This window comes from Cavia porcellus, unplaced genomic scaffold, assembly GCF_034190915.1.
Source record: "Cavia porcellus strain 051 isolate PalLab524CR breed Dunkin Hartley unplaced genomic scaffold, mCavPor4.1 scaffold_17, whole genome shotgun sequence".
NCBI lineage: Eukaryota > Metazoa > Chordata > Mammalia > Rodentia > Caviidae > Cavia > Cavia porcellus.
Genome location: NW_026947500.1, coordinates 73,924,950 through 73,950,608, shown reverse-complemented (window position 1 = coordinate 73,950,608; position 25,659 = coordinate 73,924,950). Strand labels below are relative to the sequence as shown.

The 25,659-nt window shown below is 63.9% G+C and overlaps 2 protein-coding genes and 1 long non-coding RNA gene across 3 annotated transcripts; 1 reads left to right on the top strand and 2 right to left on the bottom strand.

Moving 5' to 3' along the window:
• Positions 1 to 2,655: 2,655 nt before the first annotated feature.
• On the bottom strand, positions 2,656 to 6,387 carry LOC134471157 (collagen alpha-1(I) chain-like). Its single transcript, XM_063229140.1, has 4 exons — positions 6,307 to 6,387; positions 5,110 to 6,093; positions 4,736 to 4,841; positions 2,656 to 3,559 (listed from the first exon to the last, which is right to left on the bottom strand). The coding sequence occupies exons 1-4, from the start codon at positions 6,385 to 6,387 to the stop codon at positions 3,468 to 3,470; spliced, it is 1,263 nt and encodes a 420-aa protein (XP_063085210.1). The 3' UTR covers positions 2,656 to 3,467.
• Positions 6,388 to 8,816: 2,429 nt separating this feature from the next.
• On the top strand, positions 8,817 to 25,655 carry Onecut3 (one cut homeobox 3). Its single transcript, XM_063228953.1, has 2 exons — positions 8,817 to 10,148; positions 21,190 to 25,655. Exons 1-2 carry the CDS (start codon positions 8,939 to 8,941, stop codon positions 21,495 to 21,497), a joined length of 1,518 nt encoding a protein of 505 aa, XP_063085023.1. The 5' UTR covers positions 8,817 to 8,938; the 3' UTR covers positions 21,498 to 25,655.
• On the bottom strand, positions 16,799 to 22,736 carry LOC134471086 (uncharacterized). Its single transcript, XR_010040436.1, has 3 exons — positions 22,696 to 22,736; positions 22,281 to 22,413; positions 16,799 to 17,519 (listed from the first exon to the last, which is right to left on the bottom strand). It is a non-coding gene; the product is annotated as an uncharacterized LOC134471086 (long non-coding RNA).
• Positions 25,656 to 25,659: the final 4 nt, after the last annotated feature.

Sequence of the window (25,659 nt, the reverse complement as noted above, 5' to 3'; positions counted from 1 at the left end):
TCACTGTGCCTGCGCAGCCTCTGTGCACCAGCCCTGCCGTCCCCTCCCCTCCCCAGGCTGGGCTCCTCGGCGCGCCCTGAGGCTGCCGCAGCCCCGGCCACCCGCGCAGGCAGGGCCGGGCCTGGGCCTGGGTTGATGCCGCTGCCCGGAGACCGGGCTGCTGCCGCTCGGCTGAGCCGCACGGGGAATTGTTGGAAATGTCGCCTCTTTCTCTGGCGGACATCAAACCGCAGGAGGTAGGGGCGCTCTCCTCTACCCCTCCAGCAGTCTCGGCGCCCGGTTATTAGACACCTACTGTGCGCCCCGCCCCGGCCTCTGCGGCCAGCAGAGCGGACCTGAGCCCTCCCTCCCTGAGCGCACAGGCTGCTGGCAGAAAAGGATGGGAAAAAAGCAAGAAGAAATGAAAAAATAAAAAAATTTTTTTTCAGGGAGGCTGAGGCAGAAAGATCTCAGGCTCCAGGCCACCTGGACAACTTAGCGGTCCCCGGCTCAAGGGAAAAAGAGATACGATGTGGCCAGGGTAGGTCTTGCCAGCATGCACAAGGCCCCGGGTTTCTCTTCACTACCCCGAAAGCAGATTCCAGGGGAAGAGTGTTCAGCTACGAATCCTAACCGGCCCCCGGAAGGGAGGCTTAGGAGTGCGTCAGTGTAAAAGAGGGCGGACTCTGGGAGCTCTGGGCTGCTGAGGTGGTGACCCCGAAAGAGATCAGAAAAATGCAGAGGAGCCCCCTCTGTGACCTGGGGGGACAGTCACTTTCCTGGGACGGACGAACAGCTGTGGACATGCCCAGAGGCTCGGGGTAGCAGAACCGGTCAGTGAGTTGCCCAGGCTGGGCTCAAACGTGGGATCCTCCTGCCTCAGCCTCCCAGAAGGCAGGGATGCCAGGCGGGGCCACCTCACCCAGCTTGGTAATTTGCATTTCTGATGGATTCAGAAGGCTCAGAGGCCTTACTGGTCTAGGAGCAGCCTCTGTTCCCAGAACCAGAGTCAGTGGCCTGGTGAGAGGAATGCTCTGGCCAAAGCTCCAGGGACAGGGACAGGGACAGGGACAGGGAGAGGGGTGAGGACACACAGTAGGCACTCAGTAAATGTAATGACAGCGTGAGCAGTGGTGATGATGCAGCACATGTGGGGGCAGAGAATCTTTTCTGAACCAGTGCCAGGTCAAAACGCAGGATGCAAAGGCACAGCTCCCAGTGTATCAGTCAGCTACAGCTGCATAACAAATTCCCACAAATGGTCCAGCTGAACAAACATATTTATTATCTCACACTTTCTGGCCATCCCTTGGCTGTGTCTTCTGTTCAGGTCTCACCAGACTACAGTCCAGGTGTCAGTCAGGATTTGGGCCAGCTCATGCCCTAAGCGGCAGGGTCCATGTCCTAGCGGAAGTCCAGGTCTTCCTGCTGGCTCTTCAGCTGGGGGCCGCCATCAGGGGGCAGCACCCAGGCTTTCTGCCAGGGGTCCTCTCCAGACTCCCTGTCTATCGGGATGGTCACACGGGCCCTTGGTGTCTGAGGGAGAAAGCTCCCTGGACCCCCATGGAACCCCGAACCCTAGGTGCTGAGGTCCCTGATGGAATCTGGCTACGGCTGACATGGAGACCTGTCCTCCCATGGATTTTGTTTTATTAATTTTATTAATTTACTACTTTTTGGAGGTAGCAGAATTGAACACAGGGCCTTTCCACAGAGCTTCAGTGCTAGCTCTTCTTAAAATTTTTTATCTTAAAACATTAAGTGGCCCAGGCTGGGCTGGGACTTGAGATCCTTCTGCTTCAGCCTCCCAGACTGCCGGGATGACGGGTGTCACCACTGTGTCCCGTGTTTGTAGTCGTGACACAAATAACCAGAAGAAAAAGTGAGTATGCTTTTAGGACCTATGCGGTTTTTCCCTCAAATATTTTCAGTCTCTGACTTGTTAAATCTAAAGACACAGTGGCCTGAATGTGTCCCACAAGGGACTTGTGGTGGTGACTACCAGCCACATCTGGAGGGGAAGAGACAAAGTGGGATGAATTGCTTTAGGATCCCGTCGGCCAAGCTGGGTGGGTGGCATGCACCTGTAATCCCTGCACTTGGAAGGCTGAGACAGGAGAATTCCAAGTTCAAGACCAGCCCTGATCTAAAGAGAAAAAAAAAAAAGTAGAGAAAAGAGAAAAAGAATTTGCCAGCCATTGCTTGCTTGGGACTGCACAGAAATACACAGCTGAACATTTGTGCCTCCAAACACCCATAAAAATGTGCCCAGACACAGAAATGGATGCGCTTGCAGTGTTTCTCTCTTTGCATTGCTTGCCAGGAAACTCAGAGAGAACATTGGACCCCCTGGGTGGCAAGGGTTCAGAACCAGCTGCTGTGGGTTTTGGAGACCGGCTTCTCCTTGAGTTTTCTCTTCTCTCAGCCTCCATTCTGTTTTCTCTCTCTGCCTGGCCTCTTTACCCTCTTTTCCACCCCAATCTTTCTGGACCCCCTCCCCCCACTGGAGATTAGCCAGCAAGGTCACAGGTCTGGCTGAACAACCTGCCTTGGGCAGGAATCAGGGAAGCAGCCCCTGAGCCAGCTGAAGAAATCATCCTGCAGAGGACCCGAGGGGGGCTCATCAGCAGCACAGTCACCCCAAACCACCCCCTCTACCCCAATCCACATCGGAGTCCAGGTGCTGCTTTGGGAAACCCCGTCTCTCCTGCGGCAGTCCAGCCAAGTCTGGCCTTGAAGCTCACCCGGCCCAGGCGGTGGAGGAGACAGCAGAGCCCCCCAAACCATGCCTTCCCGGGTTCCCAGGTACCTGCAAAGCAGCCATGGCCCCGCCGGCCAGGGCCCCGGTCGTTGGTGCAGGAGACTGAGCCCTGGCTCCGGGGTCCCCACTGGGCATCCCAGAGCTGCGGGAGGCCGAGGCAGGAGGGTGTCAAGCTGAGCCCAGCCTGCCTGATTTAGCGACCCGTTGGACCCTGTGCCGCCCAGGCCCACCCCAGCCACGTCTGCTGCGAGGCTGAGCCCAGGGAGGTGTGGCCTGGGGTCTGCTCTGGGCTCTGTCCCCTCCCTCCGTCCAGAGCCGCGGCCCTGGCTCCAGGCCCCCAGGATCGATCTGAGATCAATCCTGCCGGCGGGGGCCTCCTGTCGCCTTCCTCCCCCACCTGTCTGCCCTCCCCCTGCACAGACCTCAGCAGCTCTGCCTGTCACACGGGTCCCTCTGAAAGCCTGCTCTATCCCTGCTGCACGAATGGGGAAACTGAGGCTCCAGAAAGGCCACCCGGTGGGCAAGAGGATTTACAAATCTGACACCAGTGCTGAACTCCGTGAGGGCAAAGCTACCAGAACAGGCTCTCACTCAGGAACATGCAGGGGATGGTACCTGAAAGGGCCGGGGCGCCAGCAGCCTCCATAGCCAGGGTGGAAGCCAGACCAGTCTCCCCACCTGTGAAATGGTGACGCAGGCTGGGTACACTGGCACGCGTGCCCCTCTGTCAGGCCTCTGCTTCCTTCCTACTCTGCGGGTCTTTTAAGTGTTCCAGGCAGGAGAGAGGCATCTGCACTGGGCCTGCCTCAGTTTCGCCGTCTGGAAAACAGTAGAGCCTGGATCAGGCGGTCATTCAGGGCCTGCTCAGCGCCTTCCCTTCCATGCTGCTGTTGTGACCCGAGGAAGCCCCCCCTTCCCGGGGACCCTCCTTCCTGGCCTGTGACAAGCAGACCTCCCCGTGTCCTCTCACCCACAGCCTGGGGTGGAAACAGGGCCCTGAGGCCTCAATTAGGACAGACAGACAGACAGATAGAAACAGGGAGCGCTGGGGAGGGAGCCTGCAGCTCTCGGCCCAAAGTGCAGGGAGGGAAAGGCAGAGGGGGAGGGGCGCCTGCCAGGGAGGGACCAAGGAGACAGCTGGGGGTGTCAGCTGAGGGCTCCCAAATCTTCCTGGCCTGGGGAGGCTGAGGCAGGAAGGTCACTGCAAGTTCCAGGCCATTCTGTGTCCAAAAAAAGAGGCAGAGAAGAGGGGAGGTTGGGGAGCTCCTCAGGGACCCCCAACTCTTTCAGCGTTTAGCGTGCCCTTGGCCTTCCCGGTGGGTGGGAGAAACCGAGCCCCAGTGAGCAGTCTCAGCCTGGTGCCCAGCGCCACCGAGCCCTGGCCCGGCCTCTGAGGCCTCCGCGCAGGGACCCCAGAGGGTCGCAGATCCCCTCCCCCGGGCGTCCTCTCTGTGGGCCGGGTGTGGGTGCCGGCTCTGTGCCCCCCCGCCCCGTCCCTGCCCTGGGGCTCACCCCCAAGTGACACACCCACCGTGTCTGTCTGTCCATCTGTGACAGACCCGGCTCCCCTACAGACAGAGTTGGGGTGCAGACTTGGGAGCTGAACTCTGAAGAGCAGAACCCCTGTCTCTCTCTCCCACACCCCACATGCTGTGACTCACTTTTGGGCTCAGGAACAAAACAGCTCCCGACAGACGCAAAAGCCTGACCCCCTCCACCCTGGCATTCAAGGCCTGGCTTTCAGCTTTGGGCCCCAGCTTTATCTAATCGGCACAGTCAACAAATATTTCCTAGTGAAGCCCTTTGAGGTGCCCGGAAGATTGAGTTGATGCCAGGCTCCTGCCCTCTGCCCCACCTCCTTCCTCTCCAAGTGACAAGGAGTCTTTTTATCTGTGATTTACCTATCTGTCCATAACTCCTACACATCCTACAAAACCCAGCCTCTCAGTCTCCCTCATCTAGGAAGGGAGAGCTTGCTCCCTCCCTGCTCCACACCTCTGTTCAGTCCTGAAGTCAGCCAGGATGGGGGTGGCAGCCCAGTCACCGTTCTCCTGTCCAAGTTTGGGAGCTCCGGGAACAGAAGCCAAAGGCTGGGCCCCAGCTGCAGGGCAGAAGTGCACAGAGAGGTTGTTAAGTCAAGCGGATGGCCCAGCTCCTCTACCCAGCTGGAGCAGGCAGATTCGGTCAGATGAGGCCTTCCTCAGTCCCAGCACCTCGCCACCACCCAGGAGGACAGGGACTCAGGCCCAGGCCCCCAGGCGGATTGGAGGAAAGGTCCGCGTGGCAGGGTAACCGGCAGGGGGGTGGGGCCCCAGCTCGGCCTGCCCGGCAGAAAGCAGCAGGCCCGGCTCTGGCCGAGCGCGGCTCACCTGCGTGCAGCTCCCCAGTCCGGGCTCCCCGGGGTGGCTCTGGGTGTCCGGGTCTGGAGAGCGGCGCTGTCCACGGCGGCTCCGTCCTGGGCCCGTCCACGGCCTGGACACTTCGGGCTGCGGCACCGGCCAGCTGGGGCCGCGCAGAGCCGGCTCCCGAGACCCCGGGCCGCGGGGCCTCTGCAGGCTCACCGCGCCGGGGCGCCCCTCTCCCGGCTCCGCGCGCCCCTTTCCTTCCGAGGGAGCGCGGGGGGCGCCCATCTGCACCCCATCTTCACAACGGGCGGCCGCCGGGGCTGACCAGGGCGGCCCTCGCCGCCCCTCCGGAGCGCGCTGCACCCGGGTTTCGCTGCGCCCGGGCCGCCGGGGCCTGCAGCGGCGGGCAGCGCTGGGCGGGGGGTCCGGCTGGGGGGTGGGGGCGTCCCGAGGCCCCTGCCCTGCGCCCCTCCCCCGCCTTCCAGAGCCCCCTGCCTCAGTTTCCCGCACTGCACCTGGAGCGCGCGGCGGGAGCGCCCGCCCAGAGGACGGGAGAAAGCGGGGTCCGCGCCCGGCCCGGGGCGCGCCCTGCCCCAGGCAGCTCCGCCTGCGCCCGGACAGGCCCGGAGGGAGCCCCGGCTCTCCCCGCCGCTGCAGGGAAACTGAGGCGCGCGCCCGCAGGCGGGGAGGGCGAGGCTCCCGCGCACTCAGCTGCGGATTCGATGGCGGCCGGGCCGGGGCGGGCGCGGGCATCGATCGCGCGCAGCTGTCGCAGAGGAGCCGAGGCCCGTGCGCCCCTGACCGCGCGGGGACCCCCGGGACGCTCGGCCCGCCAGGGGCGAAACCCCGACTTGGAGAAAACTTGGGGTGCGGCTTTGGGGACGTCCTGGGGCCCAGCGGGCCGAGGTCGAGGTCGGAGTCTTGGGGAGCAGCGCGGCCCGGGGAGGGGGACCCCGCCAGCTGTGAGAGGCCCGCGCCCTCCCCGACCTCGCCCGAATGAAGCTGGAGCTAAAGGCGGGGGTCTGGGGCGTCACGGTTTGGGGGCGCAGGGGGGAGCCGGCGCGGCCCGGGGCTGCAGGGCGGTTATTTTGTACCCTCGCTCTGAGGGAACTGTCCCCCCAGCCGGTGAGTTTCACATCCCAGGGAGGCAGATTTAATCAGGACCACGGATGGGGCCGGGGAGACCCCAGAAAAGAAAATTGGGGGGTAACAACCCCCCACAATTTGCAGCCGGCCCGAGACCTGGAAATCAGGCGGCTGGGGGAGAGGAGGCGCGCAGGAGGCGGATTCGGGCAGCTGCATTTGGCGAGGGGTGACTCCGGTGGAGGAGAGGGCGCCCCAACCTTCTCTCCTCTGTTCAGCCCTGGGATGGGGGGCCGGAGCCTGAGCCTAGGACCCGCCCCCAGGCCCGAGCCGGGCACAGAGAGGGCAGGCGTGGCCCCGAAGCCCAGCACACCAGGCCAGAGAGACGCGCCGGGCCGCACCTCGGTCCTCCCGGAAGGGGTGCTGAGCCCAGAGTTTCTGGGGTGTTGAGGTCCCCACAAAGCCAGGAAAGGGGCTCCCAGCACCCCTGCAGCCCACCCTCCCCCACTCGCAATTTGCCTAATGACCCAGGATCGATCCGGCCCAGCCCCCCGCCGGCTCTATTTTACTAATTACTAAAAGGGGGTGGGGATGCGGGCTCCGGGTCCCTGGGGGGCCACACGCCATCTCGGGGGCCGCAGATCTGCGCCCGGTTCCCAGGGGGGCCCAGAGGGAGCGCCCCGGTCCTGCAGGAGTCCCGTGCGCCTGGGCCTAAGAGGGACCTGGGGATGGCAGCGCTGCGTGCACCCGCGGAGGCCCAGCCCCGGGCTCAGTCCTTTTTAGGGTGTCCTGAAGCAGCCGAGGGGAGGGACCCCACCTCAGAGCCGTGGGCCACCGCTCTCCCTGCAATATGGATCCCGTCAAAGGAAAATCCAGTGCGGCCGCAGGAAGCCGAGCCTGAAGCAGGAGTCGCCCCTGACCCCCACCTGCTTCCCCCGTCCCCACAGGATCACTGCCTCCCGTCCCCCCTTTTTCCACCCCCTGCTCTCCACCCCACCCCGCCTGGGCCTCCCAAGCTTGGGGTGCTATTATTTTTATGGCGGCCCATTGATTTTTAGACCCCACGATTCTTTTTCATGATCTGTGACTGCCCAGCCCGGGCTGGGCTTTGGCTGCGGCCCCACTCCTGGACCCGGCAGCCCCATGGGGAAGGCGAATCTCACTTCCAGGCCCGAACCCCCTCCTGCCTCGGTCTTCCCACCCGGAAAATGGGTGTGATTGTGGGCCACGCCGGAAATCACTCTCCAGGCCTGGGAAGGGGGCATCCAACGCCCCGAGCTGGGGGTGTCTGGGTCCTTGGACAGAACCGTGGGGTCCAGGAGAGGAAGCCCAGGGGTCCCTGCTCATGCCAGGGCCTAAGACACAGTGAGAACCCGGATTTAAACAACTAAACGCTAAACTACTAACCACTGAGTCCTAAGCACCGACAGGAACCCTTGCGTCCCACCCAACGCGATGACACGGCTCAGGGCAGCCCACTCAGTGATCCCCTCCAAGATCGAGATCCCAATCCATCACTCCACCAAGTCCCCCAGCACTCAGAGACCGGCCCCCCTCCAGTAACTGGGGACGATGCAGACTCTCCCCAGACCCTTGGCTGAGGGGGGCTGGAAGGGACCTGCTGACTGCTCACAGGTGGGGGAACAGAGTCACAGAAAGGGGTTCAAGCACAGGGCACGGTGCAGAGCACCACGCTGCCTTGCGTGGCCACGTTGCCTGTGTTGCGTGGGCACCGACTTCTGCGCTGGGCCCCTTCCTCCCCGAGCCCCCAGAGCGCAGGTGCGAGGACAAAGCACGGTCCCCGCGGCCAGGCACCTCCGGAGGAGAGGAGCTGAGGGGTTCCCCTGGCCTCTGGCTCTCTCCTCTCTCGCCTGCATCCTACCCAATGCACCTGCCCCCGAGGTGACGCCTCATTAGTGCAGTCCCCCATTGACCCCACTGCCCAGGAGCCCCTGGGCCTCACCTGTCACCGGGTGGTGAAGAGGACCGCCCCCACCCACAGGAGCCTACAGCGGGACGGAGAGGAGAGAGGACCTGGGGTCCCTGGGCCGAGGGTGACAGGTGACCTTAACCCTGGGCTTTGAGCACACAGGGACCCTGGCGTCCAGAGGGATTCTTGGCACCCCCCACCCAGGCCGGGCGTTCTACTGGGCACTTGGGGAAACTGAGGCCCGGCTGCCCTCACAGGGGGAGGACCCTGTGCGCCTGCCTCTCTCTTTGCCCACTTCGTCCCCCCAAGAGGTGGCTGTGAGGCCGGGCTCGCAGGAGATCTGGCCCCCGGGGGTCTATGCAACAGGGGTGACCCGGGGATCACCCCTAAGCGTCTGGCCACACAGCCAGGCGCACTCTGGAGCCGAACCCTTAACTCCAGAGTGCACCCCAGAGCGCCCAGGGACGCCGATGGAGCCCCCTCGCCACCGACGCGGGGCGTGCCTGACCCTCGCCCGCCGCTGTCCCCTGGGCGGAAGAGCCGCTCCCCGAGGTGGGCACGAGCACGGGGGACCCCGGAAGCTCCTCGCCCCAGCCTCTCTCCCGCCTGGCACTCGCGGGGGCCGGCGGGCGGGGTGCGGGTGGGCGGGGGCGCTGACGTCAGACCTCGGCCCGGGCGCCGCGGTCGCTCCCCGCCACATTCTGGTGGCCGCGGTCGCTCAGTCGCTCGCAGCCTGGCCGGACATTGCGCCGAGCAGCCTGGAGCCTCTGGCGCGCGCGGCCACCGGGGAGCAGGCGGGGGCCATGCGGCGGCCTTGAGCGCGCCAGGCGGGCGCTGAGCATGGAGCTGAGCCTGGAGAGCCTCGGGGGGCTGCATGGCGTGGCCCACGCGCAGGCGGCCGAGCTGCTGAGCCCCGGCCACGCGCGCCCCGCCGCGGCGCAGCACCGGAGCCTGGTGGCGCCCGGGCGCCCGGGCTTGGTGGCCGGCATGGCCAGCCTGCTGGACGGCGGCAGCGGCGGCGGCGGCGGGGGTGCAGGGGGGGCCGGGGGCGCGGGCGGCGCGGGCGGCGGCGCGGGGGGCGCGGACTTCCGCGGGGAGCTGGCGGCGCCGCTGCACCCCGCCATGGGCATGGCCTGCGAGGCGCCCGGCCTGGGCGGCACCTACACGACGCTCACGCCGCTGCAGCACCTGCCGCCGCTGGCCGCCGTGGCCGACAAGTTCCACCCGCACGCGGCCGCCGCGGCCGTGGCCGGAGCGCACGGCGCCCACCCGCACGCGCACCCGCACCCCGCGGCCGCGCCGCCCCCGCCGCCCCCGCCGCAGCGCCTGGCCGCCAGCGTGAGCGGCAGCTTCACCCTCATGCGCGACGAGCGCGCGGCGCTGGCCTCCGTGGGCCACCTCTACGCGCCCTACGGCAAGGAGCTGCCGGCCATGGGGTCGCCGCTGTCCCCGCTGCCCAACGCGCTGCCGCCCGCGCTGCACGGCGCCCCGCAGCCCCCGCCGCCGCCGCCGCCGCCGCCGCTGGCCGCCTACGGGGCCCCGGGGCACCTGGGCGCCGACAAGCTGCTGCCGCCCGCCGCCTTCGAGCCGCACGCCGCGCTGCTGGGGCGCGCGGAGGACGCGCTGGCCCGAGGGCTGCCCGGGGGCGGCGGGGCCGGGGCCGGGGGCGGCGCGGCGGGCGGCGGGGGCGCCGCGGGGCTGCTGGCGCCGCTGGGCGGGCTGGCGGCGGCCGGGGCGCACGGGCCGCACTCGGGCGGCGCCGGCGGGGGCGGAGGCGCGGGCGGCCCGGGCGCGGGCGCGGCGGCGGCGGCCGAGGAGATCAACACCAAGGAGGTGGCGCAGCGCATCACGGCCGAGCTGAAGCGCTACAGCATCCCGCAGGCCATCTTCGCGCAGCGCATCCTGTGCCGCTCGCAGGGGACGCTGTCCGACCTGCTGCGCAACCCCAAGCCCTGGAGCAAGCTCAAGTCCGGCCGCGAGACCTTCCGCAGGATGTGGAAGTGGCTGCAGGAGCCCGAGTTCCAGCGCATGTCGGCTCTGCGCCTGGCAGGTAGGGTCCCCGGGAACGGGCCCCTCCCCGGCCGGCGTGCGCCCTGAGCCCCTGCGCCTTCGTACTGTCGCCGAAAGGGAGGAGGACGGGGTGCCGCCAGCCCCACCGCACCCCACCGGGGCGTGCTCCGGGGACCCCCCGGGCTCCGGTGCCGCTGCCAGCCGGGAGGGTCGGCGCGCTTCGGGGGCGCAGCGCGCAGGGCGGCTTATTGTGCGCGCGCGCGTCTGCCTGGGGCTGGGGTGCTGTGGCTTGGCCCAGCGCGGTGTCCTCACGCGGGTGTGACACCCTCGCCCCTAAGGCCCCGGCGGGAGGTCGCCGGGCCTCCAGCCCCGGGCCATGAGCGCCCGCGTCGGCGGGGTCGGGCCGCGCGCTCCGCTTTGTAGCTCGGTCCCTGCGATCGATCGCCCCTCCCCCACTCCGGCCGCTGGCAAAGGTCACCCGGGAGCGCGGGGGAGGGGCGGCCCGGGGACCCTCGGCTCGCGCGCCCCGGAGGCCTCCACACCGGGCCCGGCCGCCCCCACCGCCCCGCCTCCGCTCCGGCCTCGGGTGCGCGCGCCGCGGCCGGCCCTGCTTTTGGGGGTTCGGCCTCTCCGGTCCCCGCTCCACCACGCACGGGCAAAACCCACGACGGTTCCTTCCCCGCTCGCCCTGCGCTTTTATCCTGCTCCCTCCCGGCCTGCTGCAATCGCTGCCCCCCGGGGACCCTGCGAGCTCCCCTCCCGGCCGACAAGCGCGGGGTGTACGGCTGCCCCCAGCCGGGAGGCCGCTCAGGCCCCAGAACCCGGTGTTTGGGGGTGCGAGCGAGGCGGCCCCGCCCCCGTCCCCTAGGTAGGGCGCCTTTCCCTGCTGGCGTTGGGGAGCCGGCCGCGCACCCCGCGCTCCAGCGACAATAGCAGCTGCCGGCTCAGAGCGATCGATCGCTGGGCTGATTTCTCACAAGGGCGAGAAGGGCGGGGACGCGCGGGGCTCCAGCCGGAAGCCCGGGTAGCCCGTGACAGTGGGGGGGGGTGACCCTGTTCCCCACTCCCCCTTCCAAACACCAGGGCTGACCCGGTGTGGCCACAGGGCCCCCTGAACCCTACAACCCGCTCCCTCCCCAACAACCCAGGCGGGAAGCAACCCACTCGCCGGCCTCAGTTTCCCCTTTCTGCAGAGCCCTGAGTCTGGCCAGAGTGGCCTCCGGGACACTTGGATGCTCCGATTCGGCCTTGGGAAAATAAATCCCTGTTGGAGGGTCCCTGTGGCAGGGACCCAGGACCCAGGGAGGCTGCTCCGGGCTGGGCCACCCTGGCTGTTTGTCCCCCTGCACACACAGGGACGCACAGAGGGACACTGGGTCACACCCACGATCGGTGACCCGTGCACTGGGGCATGAAGAGCGGTGATGCCCAGGGGCGCTCGCCAAACCGGGGTTCCCCATGTCACCGGGACGCAGGCCCACTGCTGCCTCCTCCCCGGCGTCCTTCCTGCGGTCAGCTGGTGCGTCTGAGGTGACCACCTAGCGTCCCCATGTCCCCTTCCCTCCCATGCGGGCAGTGGAGCCCTCGCTCTGCGTCCCCTCCGCTCTGGGTTACTTCTGTGGTTTATTCTGAGGCAGGGCCTCCCTCAGCTCTGGCTGCTCTCTAACTTAGAATTCTCCTGCCTCAGCCTCGAGAAGTAGTCACCATGACAGGCCTCATTAGCGGTGTTTGAATGGTGCGTCTTGGGGTCACAGAGACAAGCTGCCCGGTGACCCAGAGGGACACCGAGGGGCATGCAGGTACCCTGCGACCCCTGAGCCCCTGTTCAGTTGTGCTCACCCCCACCCAGGCCACCCTGCATGTCTACCCGCTTCGGGCCTGATTATGGGAGGGTAAACTGAGGCCACGTTTACCGGGCTCTGCCTCCTGATTCCCGAAGCGGCGGAGGCTCAGCTCCCCACTTAGGAAGCAGGGGTTAGGTGGTAGCTCTGGGGCAGGGCGTGGTGGCGCACAACTGTCCCCAGCACTCTGGGAGGCTGAGGCGGGAGGATGGCAGGTCCCAACCCAGCTGCAAAGGCCCTGGGCCCCATTTCTAACACACGAATTTATATAAATGCTGCTCAGGGAAGGGGGAGCCTGCCGGCCGCGGGGCGCTCGCTGCAGGGCTCAGCCTGTCCCCTGTGCCGTCTGGGCGGTGGCAGTCAGGTAATTAGGCCCCGCCAGGCCTTTAGTTCCGGTTAAGTGGCAGCAAATCGCCGCAGTTAAGGGGGAGGCGGCCAGGCGCGACCCTGCTCACCGCCGGGCCGGCCTCGTGCTGACGGCGTCTGCAGCGGCGGGGACTCCGCGTGCGTCTCCTCGGTCCCCCCGTCCTGTGCCCGCCACGATGGGCCCTTCTGGGGCTCGGAAGGAGACCGAGGTCCTGGCAAGAGAATAAACGAAGAGACTGAGACAGATGGACAGACAGGCAGATGGACAGATGGACAGGCAGGAAGGAGGAGAGGATCCCCAGTCCCCTAGGACCCCTGCTCCCCAGCACCCCCACACAGGGCCGTCTTCTGCCCCCGGATCACAGGGCAGGGCACAAGGGGGGTGCCCATGATGGCTTTGCTTCCCAAGAAACCCCGCGTAGACCTCAGAACCCTGGTTCCTGCTTCCTAGTCTGTGTGCCTCAGTTTGCTTGTGTGTAAAATGTGTGCTGGGGGCGCAGAAGCCCGGTTCTGGCCCTGACATAGTCATTCTGTGTCTCCCTAGATCAAGACCCACCCCATAGGTCCCACCCGCACCCCACTTTCATGGACCGGGGCCCCAGAGTCCTCCTCCACCCCCACCCAGCAGAGGCCGAATCTGCCACTCTGGGGGAGGGCGGGCCGGCCCCTGGGGTGGGGGCAGTCCATGAGTCCGAATTACGGCCTCTAATTCATCACCGTGCGGTTGATGGCTCCGGCTTCCTTCAAACACTGTGTAAATTGCAACTGGGCAGGAAAAGTGGTGGGTTTTTGTTTTTGTTTTTTTTGGTAATGGATAAGAAAAATATATTTCATAAACATCAAAGCAGGCAGCTGGAAACGGGGTGCCTCTCCTCCTCCCCCAGAGGGAAGGCAGGGCCCAGCACCCCAGGAGCCCCTGGCTGGGCGCCCCTGTGACCCCAGCACTCTGGGAGGCTGAGGCAGGAGGATGGAAAGTTCAAACCCAGCCTGGGCAACTTAGGGAGACGCTGTCTCAAGAAATAAAAATCAGAGCAGCCGGGCTCAGTTGCAGAGGTCCAGGGCTCAATCCCCAGCACTAGGAAGGAAGGGAGGGAGGCAGGCCTAACCTGGGTGCCCACTGACTCTGGCTCAGCCTCAGTTCCTCATCTGAGAAATGGGCACGACAGCTCAGCGTGGACGGCGCTGCCGGGCCCCCCCAGGTCTGGAAGGGACCCCTGGTGATCGCTGCAGCTGGCATCTGGCTCCTTTATCCTCCAGTATTTTTTTTTTTTTTTTGGTACCGGGAATCAAATTCACGACCTCCTGCCTGCTGCTAGTCAGACAGGTGCTTACATCCTGAGCTAGATCCCCAGCCCATCCTCCATTCTTAAAGTCCTAGCACCGCTCACGTCCGTAAGCTCTCTCCCATTGGCCTGCTCCTTCCCTATCAACCATTACCACTCTAGTCTGAACTACCCCTACCTTTCTGCCATCTCCTTGCTGGGCTTCCAGCTCCACCTCACCCCACACACACAACCTCGGGGCTCCCCATTCCCTGCCTCATGTTCCCTGCTGGAGCTGCTCTCAGGACCTCCTGAGAGGTAGACACGCCTTCCTGTTACTGCCCACAGCACCTAACTCTAGCTCCTATCGTCCTGGTGGGGGGGGAGGGTACTCGAGGCCGGTGGAGAGACAGGGACAAAAGCCGCAGGTAGGAAAGTCAGGCTGCCGGACCCCTGCAGCTTCTTTGTGCTCAGCCAGCAAGCAGCCAGCTTAACCAGGGGAGCCGAGCTGGTTTGAAGCAGTTTTTAATTAAATATAGACCCTGATCAATACGGAGGGCAGAGCCGGTGGGGGAGGGGACAGTCTGGGCCCAAGGCCGGGCCTGGCGACCCGCACGACCTTCCGCAGGCTCGGGCGAGACTCTTGCTGCCTCGGTCTCCTCTGCCCGGTGGGCAGGGCAGGGAAATTGGAGCCCGTTTGTTTTTATTTTTAGTGTGTTCTCGGGATCGAACTCATGACCAGGAGCTTGCAAGGCAGGCGCTTATGCCCCGAGCTAAATCCCCGACCCCGAACCCCTTTTTATTTTTATTTTTAGGAAGCCTTTCTCCTGGGGAGTCTGTTGCTTTGTTTCTCTTCCGCGTCTCCCTGTGCAGCCGCCACGCTGGTCTCCAACTCGCCGTGACCTTCCTGCCTCAGCCTCCCCAGTGCAGGCCTGCGCGGCCACACCCGGCACCTCCGGACTCTTGCAGATGTGGGGCGCGGCTTGGGGATCCCCCGACTTACCCAGCCACAGAGCGGAGCTGCAGATTCGGCCCTAAATAGGACAAGGGCGGCCTGTGCACACCCGGGCGGCAGGGGAGAGGTGCGGGGCGCAGTGGGGACGCCCCTCCACGGGGCGTGCAGCCCGGGGGGCCGGGGAGAGGAGACCCCTTGGTCGATGGCAGGATGTCTGCGCCTCAGTTTCCCCACCTGGGAGGTCCTGTGGGGGTCGGGAAGCCACAGAGTCCCGGGGACACCGTGCTGCACAGGTCCGGGGCGGGCTGGGGAGACCCAGACCCTGCGGCCTGAGGGGACCCGGAACTGGGACTGCGCTCTCCGTCAGCCTGGGCTGCAGGCGACTCGCTGGGACCTGCACTCCGCCAGAATCCCGGTTCCACCGAGAGTTAGGAGGGAAGGAAGGACGGGGGGCATTGTTATTATTATTATTAGAGACGACGCCTTTTGAGAGCGCGCCGCGCCAGGCTGGCGTGGGCCGCACGGTGCCCTCCTGCCTCAGCCTCCAGCGCCGGGGTAATGGCTGCCCTATTTGAGTGACAGAAGAGGCCTCTCCCGCCTGCCGTTCTGCCCACTTCCGTTTCTACACTAAAGTCCGCTGCAGGCACAAATTCTGTTTTCCTTTCCTTTCCTTTTTCTTTTTCTGGGGGTGATGGGGATTGAACCCAGGGCCTTTGCACTGAGCTCCGTCTCACCCCTTTTTACATTTCTTACTTTGCAGCCAAGGTCCGGCTAAGTCGCTAGGTGACTGAGGCTGGGCTGGAATTTGCAGTCCTCCTGCCTCAGCCTCCGGGCTGCATTTCCTTCCTTAAGGGCATAAAAGAGCCTGGGCTTGCTGTGCCCTCGCTCTGCACCCCCAGGGGATCCCCACCCCTAAACAGAGGGAACCCTGGCCAAGCAAGGAGGTGCACGCCCGTCATCCCGGTCACTGGGGAGGCTGAGGCAGGAGGATCCAAAGTTTAAGACCAAGTCTGGCAACTTAGAGAGACCCTGGACAGATATCAAAAACTGGAAAGGGCCGGGGCTGGGCTCCGCGGTGCAGCTTCGCGGGTCCAGGTCCGGCACGGTGAGGTGGCCCCGGGACAGGCGGGCCTCACAGCATTGTGGCCAGACCTTTTTACCAGCTGCCTAGTATTCTGCTGTTTCTTCATGGAGCGATTCACGCTGAGCCGATTTCCGGGCTCAGTTTCGGTCTCCTGGGGCTGCGGTGACACCATGATCCCTCACCTGACCGCATCTGGGATTAATGTCCCAACGATGGAGGCGCTAGGCCGAGCTGCTGCTCTCCCGTCCCTTATCACCAGTTCCTTTCCTGTCATCATTTTCAAATTCATTTTGTGCTGCGGGCAGCTGGGGCCGAGATTTGTGTGTTTTGTTTCTTTAATCAGAGCCGGGTGGGGTTGACTCTTACCCTAAGTGCTGATCTGTGTCACTGTGTCCAGTCCCCTTGGACACCACAGAGGGTGGCCTGGGGGAGGTGGCGACTCCTCCTTCCCCATTAGACTTTGAAAGGCTGGGAACTAATTTGAAAATTCGGCCATTGAAACCCTCTGGGGGAGGGGGTGGGGGAGGGACGGGAGGGGACCTTGGGACCCTCGAGGGGCTGAGGAACCTGGGCTGTGCCTGTAGACCCCCCTTTCTCTCTCTTTCTTTTGTTGTTCATTTTTTTCTGACAACGTCTCACTGTGGCCCAGGCCGCCTTGAACTCTGGAGATCCGCCTGCCTCAGCCTCCCCAGCTGCGATTCCGAGGCAGCATCACCGTGCGTGGGTCCCCCACTCGGAGGACGGTCAGGCTGTCACCCGCCGTCTCTGGGGTGGGGAGGCCCTGGAGGATGTGAGGCAGCTCGGCCACCAGGGTGGAGGTGATCTGGGTGCTCCCCACGTCAGGGGCCAGGATGTGTCGCCCAGGAAACCAGCCTTCCTGGCGGCAGCAGCGGCAGGCAGCGGCGGCCCCTTCGGACCAGGCTCCTCTGGGCGGACCGGCGAGGCGGGAGGGGCGCGGTGTGGTCCCCGCTGCGGCCTGTGCTGGGGGCGGGGATGGGGGCGCGGAGAAGCTCAGGGGCTCCCCCCTCCGCCCCCTGGAACTGCCGTCCCTTTTCCCCTCTGAGATTCCAGCTTCTTCCGGCCGGGGTGGGGGCGTCTCAGAGCGTCCTTCAGGTCGAGTCTGGGGGACCCGCGTGGCACCTCCGTCCCCAGGGCTCTCACCCGAAGTCTGCTTTCTTTTTTTACTTTTCGTTCATTTATTTGTTTGCTGTTTGGCTTTTTGAGCGGCGTCTCACTATGTAACTCAGGCTGACCCGGAATTCACGGCGGGGGGGCCCTCCTGCCTCAGCCTCCTGCATGTTGGGGTTGCAGGCGTGTATCGCCTTGCTGGATCGGCCCTTGGTGGGACAGCCAAGTCTCAGCTTCAGTTTCCCAGACAAGTGCAAGATTATGGGGGTGATCTTGCCCTGCCGAGGGTTCAGACTTGCCCCCCACCCCATCCCCACTGTGTGTGCTTGACAAACCCAGGAAACATCGGGGCAGGCAGAGAGCATGCGGCCAGCTGCAAATGGAGTGGCTCTGCCGCCCTGTCCTCCCCTGCCATCTCCCTCAGGCCACTCCCTCCTGCCACCCAGGCCCCAGGCAGCTGCTCCTGCTGTCTCACTGGTCAGGGTCAGAGGTCTCCCCACCACGCTGCAGGCTCTCCTGATTTCTCCCCATGGTGGTTTCATCCCAGTAACAACCCAGCCCCAGCCCAGCCCGGGACCCAGCATGGCTCTGCCAGGGGAGTCGAAGGAAAAGACCTCCTGAGGAAGGGGCCAATGTAGCTGGGCACTGAGGGATGTGTAGAAGTTCTCTGGCTAGACGGTCCAACTTCTTCCTCCTGAGATCAGTTGCTCCATCTGGCTCCCCTCCTGGAAGATTCCAGAGAGCCCTGCCGTGAGAGGCAGAGGGACCTTAAGACCTGGAAGAAAGCGGGACTCAGGGTCAGCTTCTCCCAGGAACTCCCAGGTCTCATCTCAGCCTCACTTCACTTAGGACCAGGTCCACACGGGGCCGCAGTCCGCGGGGCACGGTCTGACGCCCTCCTGGGCCTGTGGGCTGCGGGCCCCCGACACGTCCTGGCAAGGCAAGGGGCGGGGGCGCTGCGGGGGGGCAAGCCCCGGGGCTTTGCCCTTCGCGCGCGTCCTGGGGCCCGGCTGCGGTGGGGGCGGCTGCCCTCTGCCGGAAGCCTCGGGAACTGCAAGGCGCTGTCGGCCAGGGCAGGGTCGCTGCTGAGACCGAGGTCAGCCCCGCGCCTGTGCCTGGTGTGAGGTGCAGGCTGCGCCGGTGCTCTAAGGCTCAGTCCTTGGGGCCGGGAGGGCGCGGAGGGCAGGGCGGGGTGGGCTCTCAGCCTCAGGGCCGTGGGAAAAATACAAAGAAGGAAAGGAGCCGCGTTTGGTGGCGCCCTTGTCATCCCGGCACCCCGGGAGGCTGAGGCAGGAGGATCGAAAGTTCGAGCCCAGCATGGGCAGCTTAGCAATTGAGCGAGACCCTGTCTGAAAATAAAAAATGAAAAGGCTGGAGATGCAGCTCAGTGGAAAGGCCCAGCGTTCAATCCCCGGTGCCTTAGGGGGACAGGAGCGAGGGGGCAGAGGGGCAGGGGAGGGGCGGGAGGGGGCGGGGCCGGGGCGGGGCGCAGCGCACCTGGGGGGAGGACCCCCAGCAGGGGCCCCAGGCTTGGAGAGGGGAGCCAGTGGGCTGGGGTGACTCACCCAGCACCCCTCAGCACGCTGAGGTCCCCCGACAGCCCCCACACGCCAGCCCCGCAGGCTGAGGCCCTGCCTGTGGGGACTGCTGGGGCCACAGTGCTTCCCCCTGTGACAGGGCGCAGAGCACCCCAGGGAGGGCTGGGAGCTGCGGGTGCTGAAGTGGGCGACAGGTGGGTGCTGCGGGAGATGGAGGAGGAGGAGATGGAGGAGGAGATGGAGGAGGAGATGGAGGAGGAGATGGAGGAGGAGGAGATGGAGGAGGAGGAGATGGAGGAGGAGCAGGAAATGGAGGAGGGGGAGATGGAGGAGGAGGAGATGGAGGAGGAGGAGGAGGAGATGGAGGAAGAGGAGGAGCAGGAGATGGAGAAGGAGGAGCAGGAGATGGAGGAGGAGGAGGAGATGGAGGAGGAGGTGGAGGAGGAGGAGATGGAGGAGGAGCAGGAGATGGAGGAGGAGGAGGAGGAAATGGAGGAGGAGATGGAGGAGGAGCAGGAAATGGAGGAGGGGGAGATGGAGGAGGAGGAGGAGGAGATGGAGGAAGAGGAGGAGCAGGAGATGGAGGAGGAGGAGGAGATGGAGGAGGAGGTGGAGGAGGAGGAGATGGAGGAGGAGGAGGAGGAGATGGAGGAGGAGATGGAGGAGGAGATGGAGGAGGAGGAGGAGATGAAGGAGGAGGAGGAGATGGAGGAGGAGGAGGAGATGGAGGAGGAGGAGGAGATGGAGGAGGAGGAGGAGATGGAGGAGGAGGAGAGGGAAGAGGAGGAGATGGATGGCGCTCGGGGCAGTCGTGAGAAACCTCGGGACTCTGGGGCCTCAGTCAGCCTTTGCATGCTGGGTGGAGACCCGGGGACGAGGGGACCCAGGCCCGCCCTGCACCGGCAGCCCGTCACGCTGCCATCCCTTTGTACATTCGCGGTCCCGGGGACCCCACGCGGTGGCGCCTCACGGCTGAGCCCACCCAGCTCTGGTTCCCTATAAGCTTATTTTCATTTTGACACCGGACTTAAGTTTTCCAGATTAGGCTCGAATACAAGACCCTCCTGCCTCGGCCTCCCAAGCTGAGCTGCCAGGCACGCGGCCCGTTCCGCGTTCCCTATTTTTATTGGTCCTGACCCCACGCTTGCCAGCCAGGCGCTGCGCCCCTGAGCTCTGCCCCCGGCCCTTCACGTCCCCTTTAAAGAAAGGGAACCCAGGACAGCGGTGTCCGTTTGTAGGTCCAGCACTCTGCGAGGCTGAGGCCAGGCGGGCACCTTAGTGACTTAGCAAGACCCGTTCTGAAAATAAAGACATAAAAACGGCTGGCGATGTGGCTGGTGCGCAGGGCCTGGGCTCGGTCCCCAGCAACTGAAAAACCAGGGCGAGGGGCCAAGGATGTAGCTCAGCAGCGTAAGCGCCTGTCTGGCAAGCGCAGGGTCCTGAGTTCGATTCCTGCTGCCGAAAAGAATTTGAAAAACCAAACTGAAACACAATGGGCCCGGAGTTCCCTCCCCTGACCTTGTGCGGATAAAAGGAAAATAGGTCCACCTGTCTCCCGCCGTGAGGTTTCATGCACCAGCGCCCCCTGCTGCTCACTGAGCCGCCCCAGCCTCGCCCAGTGTGTGTGTTTTGGCGCTGGGAACAGAGCTCAAAGCCTGACCACGCTGCGTCCAGGCTCGAGTGTGGATGTCTTTTGTCAGTTTGGGAGGTTGTTGTTTGTTTTTGTTTGAGACGGGGCCTCGTTATGTGATCCAGGCTGACCTCGAACTCACAGAGACCCTCCTGCCTCAGCCTCCCAAATGCTTGTGTGCCAAGCATACACCACAGTGCCCACCTTATTTATTTATTTATTGGTAACATAGTCTCATTATGTTCCCAGGGCTGATCTTCAACGCTTGGGCTCACGCAGCCCTCCTGCCTCAGCCTCCCGGGTGCTGGGATGACAGGTGTGGGCCACCTCACCGAGCTGCCTTCTTCCTCCTCCTCCTCCTCCCCCTCCCCCTCCCCTCCCCCTCCCCCTCCCCTCCCCCCCCTCCCCTCCCCCCTCCCCCTCCCCTCCCCCCCTCCCCCCAGACTCAGGCGCCTCCCCCTCAGCCTCGCAGAGGGCGGGACCGCAGGCGTGCAGCGCCCCCGCCCGGCCCAGCTCTGTGCGTCTCTGCTGAGATCAGCCCCTCTGCTCACTTGTCTCCTCTGACTCGCCCGCCGCTGCCCAGCAGCCTGCTGCCTACCGTTAAGCATGAAACCTGCCGGCCCGGGGGTCAGAGCCAGCAGCCAGGGCCGGGGGCGCCGCCTCCGTGACTCTAGGCCTGCAAACCCCGGTCCCTGAGAAACGCGTCCGGCGGCAGACACGCATCTCTTTTCCCCGTCTGGCCGTAGGGCTGCGGAACCCGAGCGCCAACCCGCGGGGCCCGGCAGGGGGCGCTGCAGAGCCCCCAGGCCCGGGAGTCTGCAGCCCCCCGGCTTCTGGGATCAGTGGGGGGCGGGAGGCTCGGACGGCGTCGGGGCTGCGGGGCAGAAAACACCCGTGGGCCGCTGGGGAGGGGGGCCAGCTCCCCTGAAGCCCCCCTGTTCCCCATCCCGTCCCCCGCTGTGTCCGCTGCGCCTCCGCAGGGCTCTGGCGCCCCCTAGAGCCGCCCCCGGGTAGTGTCTGGGGCCTTTGTCCTGCTCGGAGAAAACCGCGCCGCGCGTGGTCCCAGCCCGGACCCCGCACGCCCTCCCCCTTCCCGGATCCTCTCCGCCGCCCCGAGGGGTCCCGGGGCGCTCGCTGGAGGGCGCGGTGGCGCCATCGGGCTCGCGGGCACCGCGCCCGGGCCCTGGGTTTTGGGGTGCCCTTCTCCGGGCGGGCGGCAGGGGGCGCTGCAGAGTTGGGGCGGCGCCGAGCTCACGCCGGGTCCCCGCCCCCCGCAGCCTGCAAGCGCAAGGAGCAGGAGCAGCAGAAGGAGCGCGCGCTGCAGCCCAAGAAGCAGCGCCTGGTCTTCACCGACCTGCAGCGCCGCACGCTCATCGCCATCTTCAAGGAGAACAAGCGGCCGTCCAAGGAGATGCAGGTCACCATCTCGCAGCAGCTGGGGCTGGAGCTCAACACCGTCAGCAACTTCTTCATGAACGCGCGGCGGCGCTGCATGAACCGCTGGGCCGAGGAGCCGGGCGCCGCCGCCGCCCCCGGGGGCCCCGCCGCCAGCGCCGCCGCCAACGCCGCCTTCTCCAAGGCCTGAGCGCCCCGCGCCGCCCCGGGGGGACCGCACACCCCGGCCGGCGCACATGGGGCCCCTCCCGCCCCCAGCCCAGCCCAGCCCAGCCCCCCAGGCGGGGACCCCAAGGGGCTCCCCAGCTCCCCCACCCACACCCCGCCTCCGTTCAGGACGCCGTCCAGGGTTGGGAGGGGCCCCCAGGAAATTCGGGGCTCACTGTGTGGTCCCTTGAAGCGGGTCAAAAAGCACATACTAGAAATATAAACCGGGTATTTAAGGGAAAAAAAAAAAGGAATTTTAAGAATAAGCTTCCTCTGCCAGACACCCCAGCCCCCCAAGGAAGGCAGAGGGGCTAAGGGGAACGAGCCCCCAAGCCACCCCCTGCACCCACTGTCCCTTCTGAGTGGCCAAAACCCACGTTAAGCTGGGTCCTCCGGCGCCCCCTCCCGTCCCACGCCACCCCTCTGCTGGCAGGACCCCCCCAGCCGAGACCCCCCACTGCCACCACCCAGAGGCCAGGATCTCTCGTGCCAAGATTTGCCTGCCTTAAAACCTGGGGAGGGCCCGCGAGGACAGCGCCCTCGTCACCCACCGACCTGGGTGTGGCCGGCCCCAACATGCGGGTACATCCCAGGCGCCTCTGCCCCGCACCCCGTGGTTGAATTCGCTCTATAAACCGGTAGGCACCTTGCTAAACGCGCACAGGGGAAGACGCACCCCAGGAACCGGAGGACCACGCCAGAGGCCGCGAGAGGGAGGAGACACGCGAGTCCCTGCGGGGTGCGCACCAGGGGCCCCCCAACTCACCGCCCTCCTCGTGGACTGCAGAACTGGCCCCCACCCCACCACGCCGGGGGCGGCAGCTGGGGGACCTCGCGTTTGTGTCCGACGTCCCTTCCAGGGGAGGATCAGACGCCGGAGGACTTGGAATCTGCTTGCTCTGTGTTTTGCCAAAAAAAAAAAAAAAATTGTTTTTTACAAAGGGGAGGGGTCAGAAATGAAGGGGAGCCCCCCACCCCTCCCTGCAGCACTCGAGACTGGATCCCCAAGACCCGCCTCCCGCGGTTCCAAATCCAGAGGCTGGAAGACCCCCCTCCCCAAGCCCCCCAAACCCTGACCCCCTCGGCTGCCTCCCAGGGAGGGGCCCCCCTCCCTTAGAGAGCGCCAAGAACGTTTCTAGCGCTCCCCAATCCCCAGGTAAAGGCTACCTCAGTACGCTCACCTCCGTGATTGGAAAATCACGTCTGATACCAAAGATTCCCCCGGGCCTTGTGCTGGATTCAGGGTTCCCTCCCCTCCCCCACCCAGCCTGGTGTCCCCCCCCACCAAACGAGAGCCACAGACAGACAGACAGACAGAGAGGGAGAGAGAGAGGAGGGCAGGTCGGTGAGTGCCTTTTTCTTGAACCAAAGATGTGTATGCCGTGTCCGTGTCCTTATCGGCCACCGCTGTCCTCCAGCTTTGTAAGTGACACTCCCAGAATCTGTGGGGGCCGGGACAGCACCTTGAGAGTGGAGAGTCCCCAGGCCCGGCTTGCTGACTGACCCTGGACATGCAAACACAGACAGACAGACAGACAGACAGACACACACACACACACACACACACACACACACACACACGCACGCACGCACACACACGCACACACACGCAGGGGCCCTGGCCCTGTTCCTTTTCGGGATGATTCTGGCCCCTGGGAACCCCATTTTGGGAAACTGAGGCCCCCACACACACCCCAAAACCCCTGAACCCCTCTTCCGGATGATGGGTGACAGGGTGACATATCTTCTGAGCCCAGCAGGTCTCGGGCCCACGAAACCATTTTAATTTTATTTATTATATTTATTTTAATTTTTATTTCTTTCTTCTGTTTTTCCCGTACCCGGGACCCCCCGCCCCCCCGCCCCCCCAGCCTGCCAGGCAGGCGCTGTGCTGCTGAGCTGCATCCCGGCCACAGCTGCTTTACAATTAGGAGGAAAAAACGAACTTTTAGGGCAAAGAGACTGTTTAATGTGCCCGGTTCACAGAGAGGTCCTCATTTTGTCCTCGTGGTGCTGGAGATGGAACCCAGGACCTCAGGCTGGCAGAGCACGCGCCTGACACTCGGCCCTGTGTCCTGTCCCAAAGGGTCCTTTCCTTCCCGTCTGTCTCTTTTTCTTCCTTTCTTTTTCTGTGTATGCAGGTTTTTGTTTCTGTGTGTGCTTTCCCTTTTTGTTTTGAGACAGGGACTTGCTCTGTAATTCGGGCTGGCCTTGAACTCACTGTGTAGCCCAGCTTGGCTTTGAACTCACAGAGATCCTCCTGCCTCAGCCTCCCGAGTGCTGGGGCTCCAGGTGTGGCCACTACGCTCAGCCTATTGGGTCAGTTTCAGACATCGGTGTGCACACGCACACACACGCACACCAGCTCCATACTTTTCACCAGGCGCACACCCCCGTCCCCCACCCTGTGCTATCTGGTCCTGCAAACAAACCAAAGACCCTTCCCATGCAGGGAACCCCCCTCCAGCACAATCCCTTCAAGCCTTTGACAATTCTCTCAGAAATACCTCAAAAATATTTAATGTATAGTTTATGTGATAAAAGAAAATTCCTTAGCTAGTTTTTGGACTACGTGACTTGAAGTTTTGTACAGTTAGATTATAATTTCACGGGCCACGGTGTGTTTCTTGGACCATCCTATGGGAGACGTAGTGAATGTCAGGGCAGCCAGGCTGGCGGTCAGTGAGGGCCAGGCAGGGCGGGGATGGGGGACCAGCGGCGTTTACAGATTTCTTATTTAAACAAGTCTTTTAGGAAAGAGAGGGTGAGAGAGAGAAAGAGAGAGAGGAGAGAGGTGAACCTTTCTGTTCTCTGGCTTCTGTTTTTGTTTTTTGAGTCCTGTCTTCTAAGAGTATTTATTATTCTACGTGTTCCGTGTCCAGATGTAATTTAAGAGAAAAAAAAAAGGAAGAAAAATGAAAGAAAAAAAAAGACAAAATGGAGTTTGATTGGTGCATGGTTAATGTACTCTTTCTTGGCGATAATGTATTAAGTGGGGGCGGGGGGTGGGGGGGTCCATGTCCAATCTGCGTGCTTCAAGCCCAAGTCGGTGTTGTCCCGTGGTCTTTTGTGCTGCTCTGTGCCCATTTATCCTCTCTGAGGAGCTGTGTGTGTCCAGCAGATGACCAGGCCCCAGGTGGATGGCCAAAGGGGTCCTGGAGCAAGCCAGACCTGAGCTCCATGGGCCCCCACACCACTGCCTGCCTCTTCACAGAGCAGGGGGCGGTCACCAGGTCCCTACCCCATCTGGATGGGATGTGGGTGTCCTCACCAGCCAGGACCCTGCCCAGCTCTGTCCCCTCTCCCCCGTTGTTTTCACTTTAGCATGTATTCCTAAGTGTCTTGTTCAGAGGAGAGAGACAATCAGGCAGTTTGAGTCCCGTCGCCTGTGGGGGAGGGGGTCTGGGGTGCACCCCAACTTCCCAGATCCAAAGGGCCTTTTTGAGCGCCCTCTTGGGCCCAGCTCTACCTGGTCCTCCTCTCAGCTTCCTGGCCCTGGGTTGGACCTAAGTTAGATTTTCTGGGCGGCCCGGGAGTGGGGTGCTGTTTTTGGTAGGACACCCCCTCCTGGAGGAAAGATGTGTCCCTCCAGCCCCCCACATCAGGAAAGCAGGCCCTGGGGCTATGACTGTCCCTAGGTTTCTGTTTTACCTCTGCGGTGGCCCTGCAGGTGGGGACAGAGGTCAAGCCCAGGGGGAGTTGTGACTGCAGCTCCTGTGACCGCAGAATGACATCTTTGTGGCCTGCAGAACAGCAGGGCCTGGGGAGGCAGAGTTTGAACCCCAACGAAAGCTCCTTCTCTGCCCAAGGTGGACCCACCAGAGCCCGGCCATGGGCCCCTGCCTCATGCAGGTGGCTCCGGGGGACCCCTGAGGGTCATCACAGCAGGAACAGGTGGGGGCCTCGCAGCAGCGTTTTCAATGTAGATGGAAAAGTAGGCGGGCTTGCACGGAGGCCAAGGGGATCACCCCAGTTCTGTTCTTCCCAGGGCAGGAAGAGGAGGGGTACAGCCCGCTCCACCCCACCCTCAGGCGACAGGTTTAAAAGGGAAAACAAACAAAAAACTCATCTTTGTTAATCGTTCCTGTGCTCAGTTTGCTGTTTTGGTTTTTTCTTCAATAAATTATTTCCCAGTCAGTCAGCCG